Source organism: Manis javanica, chromosome X (assembly GCF_040802235.1).
Source record: "Manis javanica isolate MJ-LG chromosome X, MJ_LKY, whole genome shotgun sequence".
NCBI lineage: Eukaryota > Metazoa > Chordata > Mammalia > Pholidota > Manidae > Manis > Manis javanica.
In genome coordinates, this window is record NC_133174.1 from 71,294,222 (window position 1) to 71,315,574 (window position 21,353).

General features: G+C 37.6%; 1 protein-coding gene across 1 annotated transcript in view; it reads left to right on the plus strand.

Annotated features, from left to right (window-relative positions):
• The first annotated feature begins 204 nt into the window (after positions 1 to 204).
• CYLC1 (cylicin 1) overlaps positions 205 to 21,353 on the plus strand; it is a 74,681-nt gene continuing 53,532 nt past the window's right edge. The window contains 2 exon segments of the mRNA XM_037004824.1: positions 205 to 372; positions 428 to 591. Of these exon segments, the coding sequence (XP_036860719.1) occupies positions 205 to 372; positions 428 to 591 (332 nt within the window).

Below are 21,353 nucleotides of genomic sequence, written 5' to 3' on the forward strand. Positions count from 1 at the left end.
ATGCCTTGTGTAGTCTGTGTCAGTCTGGTGGCTTTGGCTGTCTGGCTGGAACTGTAGTGGCCATGGGCTAGCTTTACTTGGCTCCTTGCAACTGAGCCACCCTGGTTGGGTGATTAGAGTGGGAACCAAGGGGTCCCAGGTTCTCTGAACAGGGCCAGCTCTTGTGGGACTCCTGGAACCAAACTTGGGGTGGGCCAGGGTACCATGGTGCCTTTTGAAAACAGTGCCCTGAAGCAGTGGCTGGAGCTCAAGCAGGTGCTGGGGTATACCAGGGTGCTCTGTGTGAGGGGTGCCCTGGCAGGATGGGTTGGCTGGAGCAGAAGTGGGCATTGTCTGGATATTCCTGGGGCACTCCATTCTGGGAGTTCCCTGGTATGATGACTAGAGCTGAAGTAGGTGCAGGCTTGCGGTGTCCCATTGTGTGCAGCACTGGTGCAGCCATTATGGGGTGTCTGGAGCTAAGGCAGGTGTGGGCATTGTGGTCACCTTTGTGGGACATCTGGAGATGGTTTGGGCCAGGTTTATGGGGCTTGCTGATGTAGCAGGCTGGCTAGTGTGCTCAGATCCTGATCACCTCTGTGCTATCAAGATGTAAGTAGAATATAATGATGCTCACCATCACCTATGATCCCAGAGAGATTTCCATCCATTTCCTCTCCATTTGGTGGACTATGTAATATTAGCAGATGTACTTCCTTTACTTTTATTATAATTGCCCTTTGAAAAATTTATTTTTCTGTGTCCCTGTGTATGTGACAGTTGAGTTGAGGCTCTTAGTATGCTGCCATATTGGATCAAACCTCCATATGCATATATGATTACATATTGCTTGTTTGCCTCTTAACATATACATATATTAGAATTTTAAATGTAAAACATTATATGAAAACATAAAATTATCCATAACCCAATGATTACCATTTTGATGTATTAACTTCCATTCAATTAATAATAAATGTATTTGTTTTGATATAATAGATATCGCACCGTACATAAAGTTTTATGTTCCTGGTTTTCTTCATGCGAATGTTGGGGATACAGTGATGAGCAAAATAGACATGATTCCTATCTTTGTGGAGTTTTATTTATTTATTTATTTATTTATTTATTTTGTTATTTTTATTTTGCTATCATTAATGTACAATTACATGAACAACATTATGGCTTCTAGACTCCCCCTATTATTAAGTCCCCACTACATACCCCATTACAGTCACTGTCCATAAGCCTAGTAAGATGCTATAGAATCACTACTTGTCATCTCTGTGTTATACTTCCTTCCCCCTCATGGAGTTTTAATATAGTGATTTACTTAAAATATTCCTTAATCTTGGACATCACGAGTATTTCCAAATTGTAATATTTTGTGTAAAACTATAATGCATGGCTTTGTGCTGAAATAATAAGTTCCTTAGGAAGCATTCCTAGGAGTGGAATTGCTGGATTAGAGGGAAGGAAAATTTCTCAAGTTTCTTTATACATAGTTGATATTCGTTTATTCTTTTATATGATGGTGGTCCTTTTTTTGACTTAAAAATTAAATGGCTTTGCATGAATTCCTCCAGAAAGTAATACTATTTGACAGGCTTGTGAACTTAGTTTGGCTGATGGAAGGGTTCTGATATATACTGCATAGTATTGCTCAAGTGAAACTAATTTGGTGTCTTTGATCACATTTTCTTTCCATTTTGTAAAATAGGGTAAGTATGATATAATAAATATAACCTTTCAAAAATAAAGAAAAATTTAATGACAAAAGAAGTCAAAAAAAATTAGAATAACTAATGAATTGCTTCTCTTCCAGTAGCCGAAACAATGTTCACCTTCTATTATCAAGATCACATAAAAAGCAGTTGTGCCTGTGCACATCCTTAGCTACTTACTGAGTTTACATTTCATACAATGACAAGTTCACATTTGAAAATTTCCTACAAAGTAATGCTTGATAACTTGTTCTAACAAACTCCATATGGTTTGGGGAGAATAGAAACTATTTCTCAGACTTCTTTGTACTATTTTAATAGACATTTTATCTTTGCTTAATTTATACATCTAAGAATAAACTATATACAAGTTATTTTGAGTAAAATCACTGTGAACATATAATAGTTTTTAGGGAGAAAAGCCTCAATGTGAAGAAAATGTATGATTACAGTTACCTTTACACAGAAGAATGTTTATAGTGTTTTCATTTCAGCCCATATAATTTTTTCACACAAATATAATGTATATTTGTATACATATATATATAATGTATATACAATTACTATATATATATATGTCCCATGTGTACACATACATGCTCAAAACTGTTCAAATATGCTTATATCAAACAATTAGGTGTTTGTTAAACAACCAGATTGATTCAGTCAATGAAAAACTGATTTTTTAAATTCAAGCAGTAAAATATTGTGTGTGAACACAGCTACAATTTTGGAATAAATTTCAGAAGCATCCGTGTACTATAAAATACAATTACTCTGTCTTTCCCCTTTAATTTTCTGTTCACAGTCCGTTTATGATGTCATTACTCAAACATTACCAGTTTGAACTTACAATGCTAAAGTCCTGACAACATATAGGCAGGGGAAATGTCTCTTCCAAGACTATAAGTCCTCTTTTTAGTACTTTTTAGTGTTTTTAATGACTACTAGGCTCAATTTAGCTAAATATTTACATTGTAAAATGTAAATAATGTTTCTCTCATAGTAATTTTATTTATAGATTATAAGTATTTTAAGCACAGGTATGAAATACTCATCAAAATCTTGGTTGTTTTGCTTTGAGATTTAGCTAGTCCAGACTCTTTCACAAAATAGTTGTATGTCTCACCAGTCTATCTTTCTGAGTACTTTTAACCATTATAACTTTCTGAGTATGTGACTTATAACTACATCTTATTTTAGGGAATAAGGGAAGTAATTAATGTGTGTAAAGGCACTTCAAATGTAAAGCAGGATACAACATAGTAAGACTTTATTATACTACTTTATTATAGTTAATTTCCTATGTAAGGAAAATTAGATCATTCAATTGTTCTGATATAAAGGGAGACATTATTTCCAATAAAGGAAAATATTGTGAGCTGATTTTTTAAGCAGTCATTAAGTGGATGATAAAACATTATTTTTATAGAATTAAATAACTCTTTCTGCAGGCTTTGGTGGCTGCATCTTTTAATGTTGTCCTTTATTTTTAAAGCCAATCTCCTCTAAAAGAATATTACTTCGATGAGGATTTACTTATGTGGGTAACTGTTGAACCATTGTATTGTGTACTTCAAACCAATATAACATTGTATATCAACTATATGTCTTTAAAAAAAATTCTAAAAAGTTCTAGGTATGAGCTAAAAAAGAAAATTACTTAAAGTAACGCAACAATTAGGATAAGATAGACCATACCGACTTCAAGCAACTAGCTAATATCCATGCGTATTAAGTTGAACCACATGAGATTGTCGATATTCAACAATTTTTGACCTACAGAAATGGAAAGTTCTTGTGGTACAATATAATATAAACAGCTTATAAAAGTTAGCCAGAGACGGGTAAGATTCCTCAAGGGAGGAACAACCTAAGACAGGCGCAGTCGCAGGGGGCCATCAGGTGAGAAATTGGGGATCAACAGAGGTGAGGCCTAGAACCTCACCCCCCCTGTTTTGAGAGAAATCTTCTGCATCCGTGGATGTTTTATTGCCCTTGTCTAGCTTGGATTAACACTTAGTCTACAGGTACACACCTGATCATCTACATTTGCTCTCTTACAGCACTAAACTATGTTTTCTACCTTTATCTTGCATCTACCTACCACTTCAGCATTTTATTTAAAAAAATAATAGTAATAATAATAATAAGTAATAATAATAATAAGGATTCACATATAAATCAAGTATAAAAATCAAACGGATATTCATATTTGACCTGATTGTTTATAGTTCATAACGCGTGATCAAAACTGAAAGTTTCTGTGATGACTGCCCTTGTACTGTTCACCATGTAAGAACTTATTCACTATGTAAGAACTTGTTCACCATGTAAAAACTTGTTCGTTATGCTTCAGAAGATTGGAGACTGATGAGAATTAGGCTTGGGGTGGATTAATGATTGTACATTGAGCATTGAGTCCCCTATACAGAATTTTATTGTTGTTAACAACCATTTGATCAATAAATATGAGAGATGCCCTCTCAAAAAATAAATAAAAATAAATAAAAATAAATAATTAATTAATTAATTAAAAAAATAAATAAAATCTATAAGAAATATACAATTAAGATGGCATACAAATAGCTGGAGGATATAACAGGTAATGTATAGAAAAAGAAATGTGACTGACAGGTGAATATATGAAAAGGTGCACAACCTCAATAATGAAAAGAAAATTTAGAAAATCTTTGACTCAGAAATTAAAATTCTAAAAAATTACAGTTATTTTCCCTTTTCAAATGGTACATTCTTATAGTGTTTGGATTTTTTCAATGAGTATGTGTTGCTTTTAGAATCAGTAAATTCAATACAGTTTAAAAGAAGGAGAATGATTTGATCTAGAAATTAAAATTGAGCTCCCAAGTGCTTTTATAAAAACATTTGTAGTTTCATGCTTCCTATATATGATCCTCCCTCTTACATTACAAAGGATTCAGGATTATGTCACCTTTGGGCATCATCTTTTTGAAACATGTTGTCATCATCAAAACCCTCTATATCCTCCACTGTCTCTTCTGAATGATACTAACACATTCTTGCTCTATTTGAAACCTGGATCTCTCTCAAACCCACTGCTTTTCCTGAGGCTCTTTCAAGTGGGGATATATTCCTTCCCACAACCCCTCCTATCACTGGACCCAGAGGGGCAGCAGGTGTTTTTCTTGTTTCCTCAGTGACATTTCCAAATCATTCTCCTTTTCTGCTCCCTATAAATACCAGATTTGAATCTCAGGCCATAAGATTTTATCACCTGCTACCTTTCCACATTATATTAATCTGCTGACTCCCAGGTCACTCTCCTTTCTTTTGTCATGATTTTCTGTCTGACCCACTGGCATTTCCTCTAACAGTAATCTTGTCTTAATTTTTGGTGATTTTACTGTGTAGATAATCACTCTCATACCCTAATATATCAATTCTTGGACTTTGTCTTCTCCAGTTATCTTATTTCCCATCTTATTTCAGTGGCTCACCTCCATTACCTAACCTCCAAAATCAGTTTCAAACATTTCACTCTCCAAACACTGCCTCAGGTATTTCTAACATCTTCACTCCAACAATTATTCCACCCATCTAAGACCTTCCAATGATGTACCACCTTTGAACTATCACTAATCAATGGTTTAACTATGGGTTTACTTCTGTTCTCACCCATTATAGATCCCTACCTATTTTAGAGTTTTTACAGGTTCATGGTGAATCAGCACAAATACTTCCCTGCACACATCAATTCCCTTTTGCCCCTCTCCTTGTGACATCTGCTGAAAAACCCTAATTTTAGATAAATTCAGCTCTCCAATTACTCCACAGTGGTACCTTCAAAAGCTGAATGTGCTTGAGGAACAACATGTAACCACGATGACCATCTTCAATTTAAATTTATGGTGGTAGCAAACTGCAAGTGAGCCATCAGTGTTATGATGCTTGGCAATGGTATTAAAATTCTCCCATCTATTGAAGTCTCTACTCTTCTTGAAGACGAATTTTTATCACCTTGTCCTCTTTTCTCAATCCTACAATGCCTTCTCTCTACCCTGCTCTCAGCCAACAGAGACAAATGGAGGAAATTTCACTATTATCGTAACTGGATATGCTAGCCTACATGCATACTTATATCCCTGTTCCCTGCTTTCCTTCCTATTAGAGTGGATGTTGTATTCTTGCTCATACCCAAATATAACTTAGGGTGTATTAGTTTCCTAGGGCTGCCAAAAGAAATCACCACAAACCAGGTGGCTTAAAATATCAGAAGTTTGTTTTCTCACACTTCTAGAAGCTAGCCAAAATCAGAATGTCATTAGGGTTGCCTCTTCCTGGAAGCTCTGAATGAGAACTTGTTCCATGCTTCTGGTAGTTGCTGGCAATCATTTGCATTCCGTGACTTGTAGATGCATTACTCCAATCTCTGCCTCCATCATCACATGGTACAATCTCCCTTCCTGTGAATGTCTGTGTCCAAACTTCCTTCTTATAAAGACAGAAGTCATTGCATTAAGGTTCACCACATTCCAATATGACCTCATCTTAATTTGATTACATCTGCAAAGACCCTGTTTCCAAATGAGGTGAAGTTTACAGATACCAGATGGTAGGACTTGAATATATCTTTATGGGGGATATAACTCAACATGCAACACTGGGAACTGAATTTTCTTCACTACTTATGGATATAGTTTCTGTAATTAACTCTTCTTCTGTATACTCATTTTTTCTTTCTTACCAAATTTCTAGTATATAATATAGTGTTGTTAACTATAGTTACCACACCATACATTAGATCCCCAGAATTTATCCATCTTATAACTGGAAGTTTGTACCGTTTGAATGGCATCTCTGCATTTCTCCCACTCCCAAATTCCAGGCACTCACCATTCTCCTATTTGTCTGTGTTTAGCTACTTTAGAATCCACACATAAATAAGACAATACAGTATTAGTATTATCTTCCTCTGTCTGACTTGTTTCAGTCAGCATAATGCCCTCAAGTTCTAACCATGTTGTCTTAAATGGCAAGATTTCCTGCTTTTTCATGGCTGAATTATGTATATCACATCTTATCAATAGAGTGATTCCATTTCCTTTGGATATGTACCCAGAAGCAGGATTGCTGGATCATATGGTAGTTCTGTTTTTAATTTTTGAAGGACGTCTGTGTTGTTGTCCATAGCAGCTATAAAAGTTTACATTTTCACCAAGAGTGTACATGGTTCTCTTTTCTTTAAAGTCTCACCAATACTTATTTCTTCCATTTTTGATAAGAGACATTCTAACAGGTGTGAGGTGATATCTCATTCTGGTCTTGATAAAGTATTATCCTGATTATTAGGGATGTTGAGCATCTCTTCATGTACCTGTTGGTCATTTCTAAGTCTCCTTTGTGAAAAATGTCTATTCAGTTATTCAGCATACTTTTTAATCACCTTTTTTAACTCTTAAGTTTTATGAATTATTCATATATCAGATAGAATGGTTTGAAAATATTTTGCATTTATATTTTGATGATTGTTTCTTTTGCTGTTCAGAAGCTTTTAAGTTTGATGTAGTCTCACTTGTTTATTTTTGCTTTGTTGCTTGCACATTTGGTGTATCTTTTCATATACATGTCTACCATTTGAGGTTTTCTTTGAAAAATTTCTATTCTGGTCCTTTGTCCATTTTGTAACCAGATTGCTACTTTAGTGTTGAGCTATATGAGTTCCTTAAATATTTTGGATATTAACCACTAATCAGATCATTGGTTTGCAAATATTTTCTCCCATTCCACATGCTACTTTTTTCATTTTATCAGCTGTTCCTTTGCTGCACAGAAACTGTTAAGTTTGGTGTAGTACTACTTGTTTATTTTTGCTTTTGTTGCCTATACTTTTGGTGTCTAAGCCAAACAAAAAATTAGTATCAAGAGAATATGAAAGAGCTTTTCCCCTGTTCTCTTCTAGGAGTTGAAAATTTTCAGTTATTATGTTTAAGTATTTAATCAATTTCAAGTTAATTTTTATGGATTCGACTTTTTCTTTTGCACATGGACATCCAATTTTCCCAGAAATATTCAATGGGATAATCCTCTTCCCAGTGTGTGTTTTTGGTGCCCTCAAAAATTATTAGTTGACCATATATGCATGAGTTTATTACTGGGTTCTTGATTCTGTTCTATTAATCTATGTTTCTGTTTTTGTGACAGTGCCATACTGCTTTTATTATTACAGCTTTATAGTATAGTTTGGAATCAGAAAGTGTGATGTCTCCAGTATTATTTTTCTTTCTCAGGAATGCTTTGGCTATTGGTAGTCTTCTGTGGTTCCATAAAAATTTTAGAATTATGTTTTCTACTTCTGTGAAAAATTCCATTGAAATTTTGATCAGGATTTCACTTAGACCACAAATGGCTTTTGGTAGAATGGACATTTTAACATTATTTGACTGATCCATGAACTTGAGATATTTTCCATTTATTTGTGTTTTCTTCATTTCCATCAACATATTATAATATTCAGTATACAAATCTTTAACTTGGTTAACCATTTTTGTAAGCATTTCTATTGTTTTTTTGTTTTGTTTTTATTTTGGTATCATTAATCTACAATTACATGAGGATCATTATGTTTACTAGACTCCCCATATCACAAAGTTCCCCCCCAAAACCCATTAGAGTCACTGTCCATCAGCGAAGTAAGATGCTCTGGAATCACTACTTGACTTCTCTGTGTTGCACAGCCCTCCCCGTGCCTCCCCCCACATTATAAAATACATGCTAATTATAATGCCCCTTTCTTTCCCCCCCACCTTATCACTCCCTTCCCATCCATACTCCCCAGTCCCTTGCCCTTTGGAAACTGTTAGTCAATTCTTGGGTTCTTTGACTCTGCTGCTGTTTTGCTCCTTCAGCTTTTTCTTTGTTATTTTACTCCACTGATAAGTGAAAACTTTGATACTTGTCTTTCTCCGCCTGTCTTATTTCACTGAGCAAAATATCTTCTAGCTCCGGGGGCAGAGCCAGGATGGTGGTGTGAGTAGAGCAGTGGAAATCTCCTCCCCAAAACACATAGAGCTATGAAAATATAACAAAGAAAAATCTTCCTAAAATAGAGACCACAGGACACAGGACAACATCCAGACCACATCCATACCTGCAAGAACCCAGCGCCTTGCGAAGGGGATAAGATACAAGCCCCAGCCTGGCGGGACCCGAGCGCACCTCCCCCCGGTTCCCGGCAGGTGGAAAGAAACCGAAGCAGTTTTTTTTTTTTGCAAGTGCATTTTGGAAGCCTTAAAGGGACAGGGACCCCATTGCTAGGGAGGCAGGGTGGTGGGACCGGTGAGCGGGTGCCTGGGACCGGCGCCTGAGGATAAAGAATATAGCGCATTTTTCCCTATGGGACCGGTGGGAGGGTGCCTGAGACCAGCGCCTGAGGACGGAGGAAATCGCGCATTCCCCCACCTTTTTTTTTTCTCTTTTTGGCGAGTGCTTTTTGGAAGCTTTAAAGGGACAGGGACCCCAGTGCTAGGGAGGCAGGGTGGCGGGACTTGTGAGCGGGTGCCTGGGAAAGGCGCCTGAGGACAAAGAATATCGCGCATTTTTCCCTGCGGGACCGGTGGGCGGGTGCTTTTTGGAAACCTTGAAGGGACAGGGACCCTGGTGCTAGGGAGGAAGGGCAGCAGGACCAGTGAGCAGGTGCCTGAGACCGGCGCCTAAGGACAAAAAAAATCGCGAGCTTTTTCCTTTTTTTTTTTCTTTTTTTTCTGTTCCCTCTCTCATTGTTGCTGTTGTTATTTTGGTTTGGAGAGTGCTTTTTGGAAGTCTTAAAGGGGCAGGACAGGTCACTTAGACCAGAGGCAGGGAATCTGGGGATCTCTGGGCACTCTAACCCCTGAACAGCAGGGAGCACAGAGGCCCCTTATGGAGATAAATAGCCTCCCGGCCGCTCCCCCTCCAACGGGGCTCCACCATTTTGGAGGAGCAGCCCCAGGCAGGCCACGAACACAGCAACAGCGGAGATAAACCCTATAGCAACCGGGCAGGAAGCAGAAGGCTGTCTGCGCACAGCTGCCCAGCACAAGCCACTAGAGGTCGCTATTCTCCCAGGAGAGGAAGGCCACAAACCAACAAAAAGGGAAGCTCTTCCAGCGGTCACTTGTACCAGCTCTGCAAACTATCTCTATCACCATGAAAAGGCAAAACTACAGGCAGACAAAGATCACAGAGACAACACCTGAGAAGGAGACAGACCTAACCAGTCCTCCTGAAAAAGAATTCAAAATAAAAATCATGAACATGCTGACAGAGATGCAGAGAAAAATGCAAGAGCAATGGGATGAGATACAGAGAAAAATGCAAGAGCAGTGGGATGAAGTCCGGAGGGAGATCACAGATGTCAGGAAGGAGATCACAGAAGTGAAACAATCCCTGGAAGGATTTATAAGCAGAATGGATAAGATGCAAGAGGCCATTGAAGGACTAGAAGCCAGAGAACAGGAATGTATAGAAGCTGACATAGAGAGAGATAAAAGGATCTCCAGGAATGAAACAACACTAAGAGAACTATGTGACCAAGCCAAAAGGAATAATATTCGTATTATAGGGATACCAGAAGAAGAAGAAAGAGGAAAAGGTATAGAAAGTCTCTTTGAAGAAATAATTGCTGAAAACTTGCCCAAACTGGGGGAGGAAATAATCGAACAGATCATGGAATTACAGAGAACCCCCAACAGAAAGGATCCAAGGAGGACAACACCAAGACACATAGTAATTAAAATGGCAAGGATCAAGGACAAGGAAAGAGTTTTAAAGGCAGCTAGAGAGAAAAAGGTCACCTATAAAGGAAAACCAATCAGGCGAACATCAGACTGCTCGACAGAAACCCTACAGGCCAGAAGAGAATGGCATGATATACTTAATGCAATGAAACAAAAGGGCCTTGAACCAAGGACACTGTAACCAGCATGACTATCACTTAAATATGATGGCAGGATTAAACAATTCCCAGACAAGGAAAAGCTGAGGGAATTTGCTTCCCACAAACCACCTCTACAGGGCATCCTACAGGGAATGCTCTAGATGGGAGCACCCCTAAAAAGAGCACAGAACAAAACACACAACATATGAAGAATTGAGGAGGAGGAATAAGAAGGGAGAGAAGAAAAGAATCTCCAGACAGTGTATATAACAGCACAATAAGCGAGCTAAGTTAGGCAGTAAGATACTAAAGAAGCTAACCTTGAACCTTTGGTAACCACAAATCTAAAGCCTGCAATGGCAATAAGTACATATCTCTCAATAGTCACCCTAAATGTAAAGGGACGGAACGCACCAATCAAAAGACACAGAGTAATAGAATGGATAAAAAAGCAAGACCCATCTATATGCTGCTTACAAGAAACTCACCTTAAACCCAAAGACAAGCATAGACTAAAAGTCAAGGGATGGAAAAACATATTTCAGGCAAACAACAGTGAGAAGAAAGCAGGGGTTGCAGTACTAAGATCAGACAAAATAGACTTCAAAACAAAGAAAGTAACAAGAGATAAAGAAGGATACTACATAATGATAAAGGGCTCAGTCCAACAAGAGGATATAACCATTCTAAATATATATGCACCCAATACAGGAGCACCAGCATATGTGAAGCAAATACTAACAGAACTAAGGAGGGAAATAGACTGCAATGCATTCATTTCAGGAGACTTCAACACACCACTCACCCCAAAGGATAGATCCACCGGGCAGAAAATAGGTAAGGACACACAGGCACTGAACAACACACTAGAACACATGGACCTAAAAGACATCTATAGAACACTACATCCAAAAGCAACAGGACATACATTCTTCTCAAGTGCACATGGAACATTCTCCAGAATAGACCACATACTAGCTCACAAAAAGTGCCTCAGTAAACTCCAAAATATTGAAACTCTACCAACCAATTTTTCAGACCACAAAGGTATAAAAGTAGAAATAAATTCTACAAAGAAAAAAAAAGTCTCACAAACACATGGAGGCTTAACAACATGCTACTAAATAATCAATGGATCAATGAACAAATCAAAATAGAGATCAAGGAATATATAGAAAGAAATGAGAACAACAACACTAAGCCACAACTTCTGTGGGACGCAGCGAAAGCAGTCTTAAGAGGAAAGTATATAGCAATCCAGGCACACTTGAAGAAGGAAGAACAATCCCAAATGAATAGTCTAACATCACAATTATTAAAACTGGAAAAAGAAGAACAAAGGAGGCCTAAAGTCAGCAGAAGGAGGGACATAATGAAGATCAGAGAAGAAATAAACAAAATTGAGAAGAGGGAAAATAGAAGAAGAGGGAATACTTCCAAACTCATTCTATGAAGCCAACATCACCCTAATAACAAAACCAGGCAAAGACACCACCAAAAAATAAAATTACAGACCAATACCCCTGATGAATGTAGATGCAAAAATACTCAATAATATATTAGCAAACAGAATTAAACAGTATATCAAAAGGATCATACACCATGACCAAGTGGGATTCATCCCAGGGATGCAAGGATGGTACAACATTCGAAAATCCATCAACATCATCCACCACATCAACAAAAAGAAAGACAAAAACCACATGATCATCTTCATAGATGCTGAAAAAGCATTTGACAAAATTCAACATCCATTCATGATAAAAACTCTCAGCAAAATGGGTATAGAGGGCAAGTACCTCAACATAATAAAGGCCATATATGATAAACCCACAGCCAGCATTATACTGAACAGCGAGAAGCTGAAAGCATTTCCTCTGAGATCGGGAACCAGACAGGGATGCCCACTCTCCCCACTGTTATTTAACATAGTACTGGAGGTCCTAGCCACGGCAATCAGACAAAACAAAGAAATACAAGGAATCCAGATTGGTAAAGAAGAAGTTAAACTGTCACTATTTGCAGATGATATGATACTGTACATAAAAAACCCTAAAGAGTCCACTCCAAAACTACTAAAACTGATATCGGAATACAGCAAAGTTGCAGGATACAAAATTAACACACAGAAATCTGTAGCTTTCCTATACACTAACAATGAATCAATAGAAAGAGAAATCAGGAAAACAATTCCATTCACCATTGCATCAAAAAGAATAAAATACCTAGGAATAAACCTAACCAAAGAAGTGAAAGACTTATACTCTGAAAACTACAAGTCACTCTTAACAGAAATTAAAGGGGACACTAAAAAATGGAAACTCATCCCCTGCTCATGGCTTGGAAGAATTAATATTGTCAAAATGTATATCCTTCCCAAAGCAATATACAGATTTGATGCAATCCCTCTCAAATTACCAGCAACATTCATCAATGAATTGGAACAAATAATTCAAAAATTCATATGGAAACACCAAAGACCCCGAATAGCCAAAGCAATCCTGAAAAAGAAGAATAAAGTAGGGGGGATCTCACTCCCCAACTTCAAGCTCTACTACAAAGCCATAGTAATCAAGACAATTTGGTACTGGCAAAAGAACAGAGCCACAGGCCAGTGGAACAGATTAGAGACTCCAGAAATTAACCCAAACATATATGGTCAATTAATATTTGATAAAGGAGCCATGGACATACAATGGCAAAATGACAGTCTCTTCAACAGATGGTGCTGGCAAAACTGGACAGCTACATGTAGGAGAATGAAACTGGACCATTGTCTAACCCCATATACAAAGGTAAACTCAAAATGGATCAAAGACCTGAATGTAAGTCATGAAACCATTAAGCTCTTGGAAGAAAACATAGGCAAAAACCTCTTAGACATAAACATGAGTGACCTCTTCTTGAACATATCTCCCCGGGCAAGGAAAACAACAGCAAAAATGAGCAAGTGGGACTACATTAAGCTGAAAAGCTTCTGTACAGCGAAAGACACCATCAATAGAACAAAAAGGAACCCTAAAGTATGGGAGAATATATTTGAAAATGACAGATCCGATAAAGGCTTGACGTCCAGAATATATAAAGAGCTCACACACCTCAACAAACAAAAAACAAATTACCCAATTATAATTGGGCAGAGGAACTGAACAGAGAGTTTTTTAAAAAAGAAATACAGATGGCCAACAGACACATGAAAAGATGCTCCACATCGCTAATTATCAGAGAAATGCAAATTAAAAGTACAATGAGGTATCACCTCACACCAGTAAGGATGGCTGCCATCCAAAAGACAAACAACAACAAATGTTGGCGAGGCTGTGGAGAAAGGGGAACCCTCCTACACTGCTGGTGGGAATGTAAATTAGTTCAACCATTGTGGAAAGCAGTATGGAGGTTCATCAAAATGCTCAAAACAGACCTGCCATTTGACCCAGGAATTTGACTCCTAGGAATTTTCCCTAAGAACGCAGCAATCAAGTTAGAGAAAGACAGATGCACCCCTATGTTTATCGAAGCACTATTTACAATAGCCAAGAATTGGAAGCAACCTAAATGTCCATTGGTAGATGAATGGATAAAGAAGATGTGATACATATACACAATGGAATACTACTCAGCCATAAGAAGTGGAAAAATCCAACCATTTGCAGCAACATGGATGGAGCTGGAGAGTATTATGCTCAGTGAAATAAGCCAAGCAGAGAAAGAGAAATACCAAATGATTTCACTCATCTGAGGAGTATAGGAACAAAGGAAAAACTTAAGGAACAAAACAGCAGCGGAATTACAGAACCCAAGAATGGACTAACAGGTACCAAAGGAAAAGGAACTGGGGAGGATGGGTTGGCAGGGAGGGATAAGGGGGGGGGGAAGAAGAAGGGGAGTATTAAGATTAACATGCATGGGGGTGAGGGAGAAAGGGGAGGGTGGGCTGCACAACACAGAGAGGACAAGTAGTGACTCTACAACATTTTGCTAAGCTGATGGACAGTAACCATAATGTGGTTGTTAGGGGGGACCTGATATAGGGGAGAGCATAGTAAACATAGTATTCTTCATGTAAGTGTAGATTAAAAATTAAAAAAAAAGAGAGGTACTCTTTTCTGATAATATTCCTTTATCTTAATAAAAAAAAATAGCAGTTACTGTGTGCTGACCTCCAATGAGTTCTGCACAGTGGTATAGAGGGCATGTCAAAGTGTGGGCAAAATTTCTGTTTGTTTCTATGCAGAAGATCAAGGCCTAGCTTGGATACCCAGAAAATGAACTAAGATACTATATGAGGAGGAGCTTCCAGCATCAGCACTCTCTGGAGGACTTGTGCCGGGGGATGATCATCAAAAAGCCTCCATAGGGATCCAGACGATGCTGCGCTTGTGGCTGCATCCAGCCCACCATCTCCTGGACTTGCCATAGGAATGAGGAGGGAGATGTCTAGGCTGGCATGTGCATACAGTGAGACAACGAATTTGACCGGATCTGTACTGTTGGAATTCAACCAGGAGTTGGGAGGGGTGCAAATTGTAGCACTCCAAAGTCTTACGACTATAGACTATCTACGGTTAAAAGAACATATGGGATGTGAACAGATCCCAGACATGGGCTGCTTTAATTTGTCTGATTTCTCTCAGACTGTTCAAGTACAGTTGGACAATATCCATCATATCATAGACTAATTTTCCCAAATGCCTAGGGTGCCTAAATGGTTTTCTTGGCTTCACTGGAGATGGATGGTAATTATAGATTTGCTTTGTTTATGTCACCGTATTCCTATTATGTTAATATGTGTGTGCAAATTAGTTAGTAGTTTAAAACCTATATATACTTAAGGTACTCTACAAGAAGATATGTCAAAGAAATAATCAATCCTCCCATGTTTCCTTCCATATGCTACCTCTATAGCTTTTCTTCTTCCTTCCTAATTACAACCCTTAAATAGAATTCGTGCCTCATATCGAATTTACTGAGTATCATAATTCCTCCAGGTGGTAAAGATACCTCGAGACAAGTGCTGGGCATAGAAGCCACAGGGCATAAATCTGCAAAGAATTAAAAAGCTAACCTTTTCAAACAATATGGCTTCTCTCTCACTTACCAACTTTACATTTCCCTGTATGGCCCCGGAAGATGACTGGTTAGCCAGAGATGGGTAAGATTTCTCAAGGGAGGAACAACCTAAGATAGGCACAGTTGCAGGGGGGCCATCAGGTGAGAATTTGGGGATCAACAGAGGTGAGGCTCAGAACCTCACCCCCCCTGCTTTGAGAGAAATCTTCTGCATCCATGGATGTCTTGATGCCCTTGTCTAGCCTGGATTAATACTTAGTCCATAGGCACACATCTGATCATCTGATCATCTACATTTGCCCTCTTACAGCACTAAACTATGTTTTCTACCTTTATCTTGCATCTACCTACCACTTCAGCATTTTATTAAAAAATATAATAATAATAAAGGGAGAAATGTGGGATCAACATATAAATCAAGTACAAAAATCAATCGAATATTCATATTTGACCTGATTATTTATAGGTCATAATGCGTGATCAAAACCAAAAGTTTCTGTGATGACTGCCCTTGTACTGTTCACCATGTAAGAATTTATTCACTATGTAAGAATTCGTTCACCATGTAAGAACTTGTTCGTTATGCTTCAGAAGATTGGAGACTGATGAGAATTAGGCTTGAGATGGATTAATGATTGTACATTGAGCATTGACCCCCCTATACTGAATTTTATTATTGTTAACAACCATTTGATCAATAAATATGAGATGCCCTCTCAAAAAAAAAAATCTTCTAGCTCCATCCATGTTGTTGCAAATGGTAGTATTTGTTATTTTCTTATGGCTAAATAATATTCCACTGTGTATATGTACCATATATTCTTTATCTATTCATCTACTGATGGACACTTAGGTTGCTTCCATTTCTTGGTTATTGTAAACAGTGCTGTGATAAACAGGGGTGCATCTGTCTTTTTCAAACTGGGCTGCTGCATTCTTAGGGTAAATTCCTAGGAGTGGAATTCCTTGGTCAAATGGTATTTCTATTTTGAGCTTTCTGAGGAACCTCCATACTGCTTTCTATAATAGTTGAATTAATTTACATTCCTACAAGCAGTGTAGTAGGGTTCCCCTTTCTCTACAACCTCACCAACATTTGTTGTTGTTTGTCTTTTGGATGGTGGAGATCCTTACTGGTGTCAGGTGATATGTCTTTGTGGTTTTAATTTGCATTCCTCTGATGACTACTAATGTGGAGCATCTTTTCATGCATCTGTTGGCCATCTGAATTTCTTCTTGGAGGACTGTCTGTTCAGCTCCTCTGACCATTTTGTAATTGGATTATTTCTTTTTGTTTGTTGAGGTGCATGAGCTCTTTATATATTTTGGATGTCAACCCTTTATCATATCTGTCATTTATGAATATATTCTCCCATGCTGTAGGATGCCTTTTTGTTCTATTGGTGGTGTCCTTTGCTGTACAGAAAATTTTCAGCTTGATATAGTCCCACTTGTTCATTTCTGCTTTTGTTTCCCTTGCCAAAGGAGATAGACTTATGAAGAAGTTGCTCATGTTTATGTCCAAGAGACTTTTGCCTATGTTTTTTTCTTAGAGTTTTATGGTTTCATGACTTACATTCAGGACGTTGATCTTTTTTAATTTACTTTTGTCTATGGGGTTAGACAATGATCCAATTTCATACTCATACATGTAGCTGTCCAGTTTTGCTAACACCAGCTGTTGAAGGGGCTGTCATTTCCCCATTGTACATCCATGGCTCCTTTATCATATATTAATTGACCATATATATTTGGCTTATTATCTCAATACTCTATTTTGTTCCACTGCTCTGTGGGTCTGTTCTTGTGCCAGTACCAAATTGTCTTAATTACTCTGTCTTTGTAGTAGAGCTTAAAGTTGGGAATTGGGATCTCCCCTGCTTTATTCTTCCTTCTCAGGATTGCTTTGGCTATTCAGGTCTTTTGTGGTTCCATGTGAATTTTAAAACTATTTGTTTCAGTTCCTTGAAGAAAGTTCTCACTATTAAGATAAGGATTGCATGGAATCTGTAGATTGCTTTAGGCCAGATGGCCATTTTGATAATATGAATTCTTCCTAGCCAATAGCATGGGATGAGTTTGCATTTGTTAGTGTCCTCTTTAATTTATCTTGTGTGTCTTGTAGTTTACAGGGTATAGAGCTTTCACTTCCTTGGTTAGGTTTAATCCTAGGTATTTTATTCTTTTTGATGCAATTGTGAACGGAATTGTTTTCCTGATTTCTCTTTCTGCTAGTTCATTGTTAGTGTAAAGGAACGCAACAGATTTCTGTGTATTAACTTCATATTATGCAACATCGCTGAATTCAGATATTACTTCTAGTAGTTTTGGAATGAAGTTTTTAGAGGTTTGTATGTACAATATCATGTCATCTGCAAATAGTGACAATTCGACTTCTTCTTTACCAATCTGGATGCCTTGTATTTCTTTGTTTTGTGTGATTGCCGTGGCAAGGACCTCCAGTACTATGTTGAAAAACAGTGGGGAGAGTGGGCATCCCTGTCTTGTTCCCGATCTCAGAGGAAAAGCTTTCAGTTTCTCACGGTTAAGTATGATGTTGGCTGTGGGTTTGTCATATATGGCCTTTATTATGTTGAGGTACTTGCCCTCTATACCCATTTTGTTGAGAGTTTTTATCATGAACTGATGTTGAATTTTGTTGAATGCTTTTCAGCATCAATGGAGATGATCATGTGGTTTTTGTCTTTTTTGTTGATGTGGTGGATGATGTTGTTGGACATTTGAATGCTGTACCATCCTTGCATTCCTGAGATAAATCCCACTTGATCATGATGTGTGATCCTCCTGATGTATTTCTGAATCGGTTTGCTAATATTTTATTGAGTATTTTTGCATCTACATTCATCAGGGATATTGGTCTGTAATTTTCTTTCTTGGTGGGGTCTTTGCCTGGTTTTGGTATTAGAGTGACGCTGGCTTCACAGAATGTATTTGGAAGTACTACCTGCTCTTCTATTTTTAGGAAAAATTTAAGGAGAATGGGTATTATGTCTTCTCTGTATCTCTGATAAAATTCAGTGGTGAATCCATCTGGCCCAGAAGTTTTGTTCTTGGGTAGTTTTTTGGTTACAGATTCAACTTTGTTGCTGGTAATTGGTCGGTTTAGATTTTCTGTTTCTTCCTCGGTCAATCTTGGAAGGTTGTATATTTCTAGGAAGTTGTCCATTTCTTCTAGGTTTTCCAGCTCGTTAGTATACAGATTCTCATAGTATTCTCTAATAATTCTTTGTATTTATGTAGTTCCATCATGATTTTTTCTTTCCCATTTCTGATTCTGTTGATGTGTATAGATTCTCTTTTTCTCTTAATAAGTCTGGCTAGAGTTTATCTATTTTGTTTATTTTCTCAAGGAACCATCTCTAGGTTTCATTGATTTTTTTCTATTCTTTTATTCTTCTTAATTTTATTTATTTCTTCTCTGATCTTGATTATGTCCCACCTTCTGCTGACTTTAGGCCTCATTTGTTCTTCTTTTTAAAGTTTCAATAATTGTGACTTTAGACTATTCATTTGGGATTGTTCTTCCTTCTTTAAATAGACCTGGATTGCTATATGCTTTCCTCTTAGAACGGCCTTTGCTGCATCCTGCAGAACTTGGGGCCTTGTGCTGTTGTTGTCATTTGTCTTCATATATTGCTTGATCTATATATTAATTTGGTCATTGATCCATTGATTATTTAGGAGCATGTTATTAAGCCTCCATGTGTTTGTGAGCCTTTTTGTTTTCTTTGTACAATTTATTTCTAGTTTTATACCTTTGTGGTCTGAGAGGTTGGTTGGGAGAATTTCAATCTTTTTGAATTTACTGAGTCTTTTTTTGTGTCCTAGTATGTGGTCTACTGTAAAATGTTCAATGTGCTCTTGAGAAGAATGTGCATCCTGTTACTTTTGGGTGTAGAGTTCTACAGATATCTATTAGGTCCATCTGTTCTAATGTGTTGTTCAGTGCCTCTGTGTCCTTAATTATTTTCTGTCTGGCGGATCTGTCCTTTGGAGTAAATGGTGTGTTGAAGTCTCCCAGAATTAATGCATTGCATTCTATTTCCTCCTTTAGTTCTCTTAGTATTTGTTTCACATATGCTGGTGCTCCTCTATTGGGTGCATATATTTTTATGATGGCTATATTCGATTGTTGGACAGACCCCTTTATCATTATGTACTGTCCTTCTTTATCTTTTGTTACTTTCTTTGTTTTGAAATCTATTTTGCCTGATATAAGTACTACAACACCTGCTTTTTTCTCCATATTGTTTACATGAAATATCTTTTTCTATCCCTTGGCTTTTAGCCTGTGTATGTCTTTGTGTTTGACGTGAGTCTATTGTTAGCATCATTTGGATGGGTCTTGCATTTTTATTTATTCTATTACTTTTGTCTTTTGTTTGGTTCATTCAGTCCATTTACATTTGGGCTGATTATTGAAACCTATATACTTATTGCTATTGCAGGCTTTAGATTCGTGGTTACCAAATGTTCAAGGGTAGCTTTTTTACTTCTTTACTATCTATCCATCTAAATTAACTTGCTTATTAAGCTATTATAAACAGATTCTGATATTTCTTTTTATCTCCCTTCTTATTCCTCCTCCTCTATTCTTTTTATGTTAGCTGTTTTATTCTGTACTCTTCTGTGTTTCCTTTAACTCCTTTTGTGAACAGTTGATTTAATTTTTTGCCTTTAGGTAGTTGGTTGGTCTCCTTTCTTTGGTGTGATTTTATTTTCTCTGGTAACATCTATTTAGCCTTAGGAGTGCTTCCATCTAGAGCAGTCCCTTTAAAATATCCTGTAGAGGTGGTTTGTGGGAGGCAAATTCCCTCAACTTTTGCTTGTCTTGGAATTGTTTAATTCCTCCTTCATATGTAAATTATAATAATGCTGGATACAGTATTCTTGGTTCAAGGCCCTTCTGTTTCATTGCATTAAATATATCATGCCATTCTCTTCTGTCCTGTGAGGTTTCTGTTGAGAAGTCTGATGATAGCCTCATGGGTTTTCCTTTGTAGGTGACCTTAATTCTCTCTCTGGCTGCCTTTAACACTCTGTCTTTGTCTTTGATCTTTGCCATTTTAATTATTATATGTCTTGGTGTTGTTCTCCTTGGGTCCTTTGTGTTGGGGGATCTGTGGGATTCCATGGTCTGAGAGACTATTTCGTCTCCCAGTTTGGGGAAGTTTTCAGCAATTATTTCTTCAAAGATACTTTCTATCCCTTTTTCTCTCTCTTCTTCTTCTGGAACCCTTATAATGCAAATATTTTTCTATTTGGATTGGTCACACAGTTCTCTTAATATTCTTCCATTCCTAGGGATGCTTTTATCTCTCTCTGCCTCAGATTGTCTGTATTCCTTTTATCTGATTTCTATTCCATTAACAGTCTCTTGCACCTCATTCAGTCTGCTCTTAAGTCTCTCCAGAGATTGTTTTATTTTGGTATTCTCCCTCCTCACTTTATCCCTTAGCTCTTGCATGTTTCTCTGCAGGTCCATCAGCATGGTTATGATCTTTATTTTGTATTCCTTTTCAGGAATATTGGTTATATCTATCTCCCCAGTCCCTCTCTTGGTGTTTGCCTGGTTAGTTTTGGACTAGACCAGAATTTTCTGCCTTTTCATGGTGATAGAGGTAGTCCTAGGCAGGTGGCATGTGTATCAGCTGGGAGAACAA